The sequence below is a fragment of the Nicotiana sylvestris genome, chromosome 7 (genome assembly GCF_000393655.2).
Source record: "Nicotiana sylvestris chromosome 7, ASM39365v2, whole genome shotgun sequence".
NCBI classification, from domain to species: domain Eukaryota; kingdom Viridiplantae; phylum Streptophyta; class Magnoliopsida; order Solanales; family Solanaceae; genus Nicotiana; species Nicotiana sylvestris.
In genome coordinates, this window is record NC_091063.1 from 18,557,629 (window position 1) to 18,566,651 (window position 9,023).

At 40.9% G+C, this 9,023-nt stretch overlaps 1 protein-coding gene across 1 annotated transcript; it reads right to left on the bottom strand.

The window, feature by feature from the left end:
* Window positions 1–8,472: 8,472 nt before the first annotated feature.
* LOC138872798 (uncharacterized mitochondrial protein AtMg00860-like) lies at window positions 8,473–8,811 on the bottom strand. Its single transcript, XM_070151216.1, has one exon. The coding sequence runs from the start codon at window positions 8,809–8,811 to the stop codon at window positions 8,473–8,475; it is 339 nt and encodes a 112-aa protein (XP_070007317.1).
* Between the last annotated feature and the right edge of the window lie 212 nt (window positions 8,812–9,023).

The following is a 9,023-nucleotide window of genomic DNA, read 5'->3' on the forward strand; positions in this document are numbered from 1 at the left end:
AAACCCAACTGATCAGTGGTTTCACAATAGGTGCCATACCCGGCCGACTATAGCGCGGCTCGGTAGAGTAAAATAGATACATATATATAATGCATGCTCGACTCATGGAATCACGTTCTAACCCTTTCGGAGTGATGTAAGGTCATTGCACCTTCGATTAACATTATGGACATCCCTACCATCAATATGAACCTTAGTGGGATTTAAGGATCATACACACTTGTTTAGAATAACTTTATAAGGAAAGAACAACATGGACAACCTTAGTTTCTAGGAGTAGATCCGTTATGAATTAGCGTACCGTTTATGTTCATGTCACTTTAGATCATGCCAAAAGAAAGAAGTAAGTGCCTTAACATACCTTGTATATTCTTCCCAACCTCAAAGCAACTCTTTAAACAAGTCAACTCAATCTATCATAGTATAGGGAGATTCAAAGTCAGTGCTGAGCAAAGGCTAAGTCTATAACTTAAGCTAGTAGCTCGTTTACATAAATTTTGGCAGCATCTCCCTTATAACAATAGCCTCCTCCAATACCATATATCTCTCTACTCCGATGTCGTATTGACGAACGGTTTAATACGTTAGAAACTAGACTCGTAGATCTTCAATTTGGTAGGTAGAACACCCCATGATTCCAAGTATATTTGGAGAAATTCTCAGATACATTTGACCTAAATTTCAGCAAATTTATGAATGTAACTTGTGATGACCTTTGCCAACTCTTGTTCCACAACTTGCTTGCCTTCAAAATGTAGAAAATGAATATCATACGACTAAAATAACTCATAGAATAACCTCCTTATCATGTTAAGAACCCTAGTCTCACCCCAAAGTACATGTTATAACATTCCAAACTTGTCGACTTTTGACGAAACTTATTTTCTTCAATTGGTTTAGCTTCTAAGATTTCCAACCCTCTTGGTACTCGTTATTCATGATCTTAAATATTTGTAACCTCCAAGGTAACATGATTAACTTACTTTATTTTCTTCCAAATATAATCTCATTTCCGAGCTTACATCAATGAATTACGACGTACTCTCACGTATGAAAACTTGGGGGGTAACATTTTGGTTCAGATGGAACGAACAGGTTGCTCGGGACAGTCCTCCCATTGATAGAAAAGATGTTGCTGAGCCCCACCAACAATATGATCCAGTGCGCATTCCTGCTAAATGATTTCAGCCTCAATACCGACCCTATAAATATCCCCGAGCTCCACATAATTCACCCCAGTATTATCCTCCGGACAACGTTTGGTCATCTATCCAACCACTGGGTCATTCCTCATAGTGAGCGCCAGCACCGCATAATGCACTTTTGCCTTCACAACATTTTCGAGCATCCAATAACCCTAGAAAACTGAGGCATGGAGGGAAACAAAGGCAAAAAAATAGTTTCACGCCAATCGGAGAATCCTATACAAGCCTATTTGAAAAGTTAAAACACTCTGGCTTGATTGAGCCGCTCCTCAACTATACTCCGGACCCACATGCAAAAGGTTTCGATCCTACTGTACGACGCATGTACCACTCTAATGTCCAAGGTCATAACATTGAAGATTGTCATTCTTTGAAAAAGGAAATAGAAAGAATGATTCAAGAAGGGATAATTGTGATCTAGGACATTGGCACCCAGCATATCGCGCAGAATTCTTTACCTGCACATGATGATGCACACTTTGTGGGGATGATGCGTGGTGATAGGGAGCATGAGAATTCTCTTGGGAACTTGCTGACTGAAGTTAATGATATTGAAGTTGGTAATGGTCTTGGTAATATTGATATGGAACTCAGTGGCTAAGATGCCGAGCTTGGTAATTGGAAAGACGCTCCTTCTTGGCTAGCTAGGGAGGAGTCTTGGTGGTTTATTTTGCTGTCATTTCTGTTGTCCGGGTTATTTCAGGGTTGTAATCCGGATATTGTCTTGCGCCTCAAACCCTTCTATCCTTTTTATATAGCCTAGTTCCTTTAGTCATTGTAACTCATTTAGTATTATCTAGGTTTGTTCCAGGGTTGTACCCCAGTTTATTTTGCTTGTCTTGTTGTTCAAACCATTTTCACCATCTATCTAATGCAATTTTCTGTTTTCTGTTATTTCTAGTCATTTTTGTTTAGTTCTCTTTTCCTTATAGTTCTTTTCCTGCTGACTCTAGTGATATGACATATATGCATAATTCTTAGCCCGGACTTAAAAGTTAGTCTAATCATGAAGCAATGAAACAATTTTGAAGATGATAGGGACACTTGAGGGCAATAAGTACAGATTTGGACATTTTGAGATCATTTGAAGCCGGAACTGTGTGAAACTAGGGCAGATAATTTGGGAAGTTAATAGGATGATAAGGATTCGTTAAATGAGAGTTCATCCCAAACAATCAGTTTTGAGTTCAAGTGCACCTCAATTTACAAGATAAACTCAAGAGAGTTTGTTCCAAATAGAAGGAGGGTATCCATTGTGAAGAAGAAATCACCCAACGAGAGTTCTGTACTTGACAAGGCATTAAAGAAAAATGGAAAGCATATCAGTGATACCAATGCCGATGATGCAAAAGAAATGCTATGCATGATCTTCATTTTCATTTTCACATTGCATGTGTTATATTTAGTGTTCTTAGAGATTGGGAGGCACTCTTTCAGCTATCCAAACACTTTATACCCTTTGGTACCCCTTTTGAGCCTGTACTGATTTCTTTGATCTCCCTTCTTTTGGAATCAAGTTAGAGTCATATGAAAAATTGTCCCCATAGGTTTATTTTAGGAAGTTCATTCCAAAAGAAAAATTCAAAAAAAAGAGAGAAAAAATAGAGATAAAGAAAACAAAGAAAAAAAAGAAAAAAAGAAAAAAAGAAGGAAAAAGAAAAAAAGAAGGAAAAAGAAAAAAAGAAGGAAAAAGAAAAAAAAGAAAAAAGAAAAGGAAAATAGTAACAAAAAGTAGTCTTGTGAACTACGTTTGACCTGATTCTTGTCACCACAAGATACGTAGGCAGCCTTACGGTTCGTACATACCAAGTAACATATTTCATAATCCCACAAAGTCGAGTGTGGGGCAGTCTTTCTTAGTAACTCCATAAAAAAAAATCATAATCAAATTCCCTTATTTTAGAAACCGGGGCAAAGTTTTTAGAATGGATTCCAAAAGTTGTAAAATATTAACCCCGTTGTCTTAGTTATTTTGAGCCTTTATGATATCCTTTCTTTTTAACCCTGTCTAAAAGCCACATTACAATCCCAAAAAGACCTCCTAGATAATCTTTGAGAGTGCTAAGTTTAGACATGCCAAGAGTATATGATGTTTTTACCATAGTTAATGCCTTGTCATCTGTAGAATCAGAGGAAATAAGAAGAAAAGAATAAAATGAGAGAGTCTTATTGGTGAAAACCTTCATAGTCACCATAAGGCGATGGTGAGTTGAGAGAAAGAACCAAATGAGAGAGGCTTGATGGTGAAAACCCTTCGGGCACTACAAGTCGAATAAGGATAGTGAATCAAATTGGATAATCAGAGCATTGAAGTCCAGTTTCACAGTTTAGGGGTATAACAAGAGTTGGACATCGCACTTGATTGACAGATTAGGCTACTGAATCCAAAGGTTGTCACGACCCGAACTTCCCACCCTAGGGAGTCGTGATGGTGCCTACTCGTGAAAGCTAGGCAAGCCGCGTAATATAGAATCCCTAACTCTTTTATTTAGCCTTTTTAACAATTTAAACTAACATGTGACTAACACTGACATATTAACGATAAATAGATACAAGCTGAAGATTTAATTTGATAAATTAACCATAAATAGTACGACAATGCCAACATACATCTCTACCCGAAATCCGATGTCACAATATCATGGACTGTCTATGAACACTACATACAAATGTCTGAAAAGAAAGTACAATCTATCTCGGAAGCAAATGAAAACAAAATACACATAAAGATAAAAGAGAACGATGGGCCTGCGGACACCTACAGGACTACCTCGGGATCTCTAACTGTACTGAAGGCAGCCACCCAATGCTACGGTCCAAAAACTGCCGCTCCGGGATCTGCACATAGTCTAGAGTGTAGTATCAGCACAACCGACCCCATGTGCTGGTAAGTGCCTGCCCTAACCCCGGCAAAGTAGTGACGAGGCTAGGACCAAACTACCAAATAGGCCTGTGCAGTTATAAAATATGCAATGGAAAATAAAGCAGGAATAAACAAGTAAAGATGGGAGGGGGTACATGCTGTGAGGGAATATCAATACCAACAGTAAAGTAAGAGAAAAGCATAAGAACAATTTAGAATTCATAGCAAAATAATAAAGAACTCGTAACCAATCTATGAACACTTCGTATTATCAATTATTGCGGCGCGCAACTCGATCCCAAAACATAATAACTCTGTTGCGGCGTGCAACCCGATCCATATCATTTATCACTGTTGCGGTGTGCAACCCGATCCCATTATATTATTGGTGCAGCGTGCAACCCGATCCAAATATAATATTATTGCAGCGTGCAACCCAATCAATATCATTTATCACTGTTGCGGCGTGCAACCCGATCCCATTATATTATTGTTGCGGCGTGCAACCCGATTCAACTATAGCGTGCAACCCGATCCAAATATAATATTGTTGCGGCGCGCAACTCCCAATCCATACATATAGTTCAACACCAATCACAACAAGAGTCTCGACAAGGGATCAATAAAGAAACAACACTATCCCGGCAAGCGAATCGACGGTATAAGTAAATATGTCCCGACAAGGGAAAATCAGCTATAACCAAACTTGTTCCAATATCTAACTACCTCAACTAACACCAATACTCAATCATAAGTAATTTCTACGAGGATAATCATAATCCTTGTTCAACTCAGAGAATCAACAACTTAGGCATTCATAGTATTTATTCAGAACTCAACAATTTCAATTTAAGACTCACGGTTATGCTTGACACCAACGTATAGATACTCGTCACCATGCCTATATATCGTACTCAACAAGTAACATGTAGCAAATAGGACTCAATTCCTAATCCCTCAAGCTAAGGTTAGACCAAACACTTACCTCGATGCCACGAACACAATTCAAGCCTCTACTATCGCTTTACCTCGTGAGTCCACCATCAATTCACTCGTATCTAGCCAAAAGTTATTTAATTACATCAATAAATGCTAAATGAATCAATCCTAATGCATGAAAATGAGTTTTCTAAAGTTTTTCCCAAAAAGTCAAAAATTGCCCCCGGGCCCACATGGTTAAAACCCGATTACCCATTCCCCCACGAACACAAATATATTTTTTTATTTTGAAATCGGACCTCAAATCGAGGTCCAAATCCCCAATTTTTGAAAAACCTAAGTTCTACCCAAAACACCCAATTTCCCCCATGAAAATCATTGATTTTGAGTTGAAATCATGTAAAAAAACGTTAAAGATTGAAGAACATTAGTTAGAAATCACTTACAATCGATTTGAAAGAGAAGATGCCTTTTGAAAAATCGCCCTAGAGAGTTTATGTTTTGAGAAGATGTGAAAAATGGTTGAAAATGCGTCTAAGTTATGAACTTACAGGTTGCAGGTATCGCAATTGCGATCAGGGTTCGCAATTGCAAACCCAGGCTCTGCTAAGCTCGCACTTGCGAAGGGACTTTTGCATTTGCGAAGTCGCTTTTGCGATAAATTTGTCGCATTTGCGACGACTGGGGAGTTCAGGGCATCTTCGCATTTGCGAAGGGACTTTCGCATTTGCGGAATCGCTTTAGCGATAAAGTCGTCGCATTTACGACCCAAGGCAGCCCAGTCCACTTCTCGCATTTGTGACTCATTGCTCGTATTTGCGAGCTCGCATTTTTGAGCCAGGTTTCGCAATTGCGAAGCCTGCAGGCCTGAAGCATACCAGATAAAATCTGCAACATCCTAAGTCCAAATTCCAATCTGTGGCCTATCCAAAACTCACCCGAGCCCTCGGGGCTCCCAACCAAACATGCACACCAACCTAAAAACATCGTACGGACTTGCTCGTGCATTCAAATCACCAAAATAACATCAACAACTATGAATTTAGCATCAAAATCATGAAATTTCTTAAGAACTTCAATTTTTTCCAATTTTCTCAAATAAGATCCAATTCACGTCATCTCAAGTCCGTTTATTACCAAATTTCACAGACTTATCTTAAATCACATATAAGACCTGCACCGGGAGCCTGAACTAAAATACGGCCCCGATACCATCAAGTTCTAAACACGTATCATTTCTAAAAACTAAATAACATTCCAGAAAATAATTTTCTTTAAAAATTTATTTCTCGGGCTTGGGACCTCGGAATTCGATTTCGGGTATACGCCCAAGTCCCATATTTTCCTACGGACCCTCCAGGACCGTCAAATCATGGGTCCAGGTCTGTTTACCCAAAATATTGACCAAAGTAAAATTAATTCATTTTAAAGTCAAAATTCATCATTTTTCACAGATTTTCACATAATGGCTTTCTGGATATGCACCCGGACTCTGCACGTAAATTGAGGTGATGCTTAAAGAGGTTTTTAAGGCCTCCGAATGCAGAATTCATTTTAAAACAAGTGATGACCTTTTGGGTCATCACATTCTCCACCTCTAAAGCAACCGTTCATCCTCGAATGGACATAAGAAGGAAGTACCTGAGTCGGGAAAAATATGGGGATAACGGCTTCGCATATCGGACTTGGACTCCCAGGTCGATGCCTCAGCAGACTGACCTCTACACGGAACACAAACATAAGGAAAACTCTTCGATCTCAACTGACAAACCTGCCGGTCTAGAATAGATACCGGCTCCTCCTCATAAGACAAGTCCTAGTCCAACTAGACAGTGCTGGAATATAACACGTGGGATGGATCGCTGTGATATTTCCAAAGCATAGACACATGAAACACTGGATGCACGACTGATAAGCTCGGTGGCAATGCAAGTTTGTAAGCCACCTCTCCCACTCGATCAAGAATCTCAAACGGGCCAATGAACCTAGGGCTAAGCTTGCCCTTCTTCCCAAACCTCATTACGCCCTTCATAGGCGACACTTGAAGCAATACCCGGCTCACCGACCATGAAAGCCAAATCTTGAACCTTGCGATCATCATAACTCTTTTGCCTGGACTGAGCTGTACGAAGCCTATCCTGAATAATTCTGACCTTGTCCAAGGCATCCTGAACCAGATCCGTACCCAACAACCGAGCCTTCCCCGGCTCAAACCATCCAACCGGCGACCGGTACCGCCTACCATACAAAGCCTCATAAGGAGCCATCTGGATACTCGACTGGTAGTGTTCTAGGCAAACTCTACTAAGGTCAAAACTGATCTCACGAGCCTCCAAAGTAAAAAACACAAGCTCGGAGCATATCCTCTAAAATTTGAATGGTCCGCTCGAACTGCTCGTCCATCCGAGGATGAAACATTGTGCTCAACTCAACCCGTATGCCCAACTCTCGCGTAACTGCTCTCCAAAAAAAGGAGGTAAATTGCGTACCTCAATCGGAAATGATAGACTCGGGAACACCATGAAGACGGACAATCTCCCGGGTATAGATCTCAGCTAACCTCTCGGAAGAATAGGAGACTGCCACAAGAATGAAATGTGCTGACTTGGTCAGCCTATCAACAATAACCCAAACTGCGTCGAACTTCCTCCGAGTCCGTGGGAGCCCAACAACGAAGTCCATAGTGATTCGCTCCCACTTCCATTCGGGAAGCTCAATCTTCTGAAACAAACCACCAGGCCTCTGATGCTCGTACTTAACCTGCTGACAGTTCAAATACTGAGCCACATATGCAACAATGTCCTTCTTCATTCTTCGCCACCAATAATGCTGCCGCAAATCCTGATACATTTTAGCGGCGTCCAGATGAATAAAGTACCGAGAGCCATGAGCCTCCTCTAAAATCAACTTTCGGAGTCCATCCACATTAGGCACACAAATTTGACCCTGCAACCTCAAAGTTCCTCATCACCTAAGGTAACCTACTTGGCACCTCCGTGCTGCACCGTGTCTCTAAGGAAACACAAATGGGGATCATCATATTGCCGATCACAGATACATTCCAATAAAGAAGAACGAGCGACCGTGCAAGCTAGCACACGGCTGGGCTCAGAAACATCCAACCTCACGAACTGATTTTCCAAAGCCTGAACATCCAAAGCAAGTGGTCTCTCACTGACTGGAATATAAGCAAGACTGCCCATACTGGCTAACTTCCTACTCAAAGCATCAGCCACCGCATTGGCCTTTCCCGGATGGTATAAGATGGTGATATCATAATCTTTCAACAGCTCCAACCACCTTCTCTACCTCAAATTCAACTCCTTCTGCTTGAACAAGTACTGCAGACTCTTGTGATCCGTGAACACCTCACATGCCACACCATACAGATAATGCCTCCAAATCTTCAACGCGTGAATAATGGCTGCCAACTCCAAAAAACTGGATAGTTCTTCTTATGAATCTTCAACTGCCGGAAGCAAAGGCAATGACCATGCCATCCTGCATCAACACAGCACCAAGTTCAATCCAGGATGCATCATAATAAACCATATAAGGCCCTGAACCCGTGGGCAAAACCAACACTGGTATCGTAGTCAAAGCTATTTTGAGCTTCTGAAAGCTCGTCTCACACTCATTCGACCACATGAACTGGGCACCCGTTTGGGTCAACCGAGTCATCGATGCTGCAATAGACGAAAATCCATCCACAAACCGATGATAGTAGCCTTCCAAACCTAAGAAACTCTGGATCTTTGTAGCTGATACTGGTCTAGGCCAGTTCTTGACTGTTTCAATCTTCATCGGATCAACCTGAATACCCTCTGCGGATACAACATGACCCAGGAATGCAACTGAACTCAACCAGAACTCACACTTCAAAAACTTGGCATACAACTGACTATCCCTCAGAGTCTGAAGAACCACTCTAAGATACTGCTCGTGCTCCTCCCGACTACGGGAATAGATCAAAATATTGTCAATGAAGACTATCACGAACAAATCCAAGTAAGGTC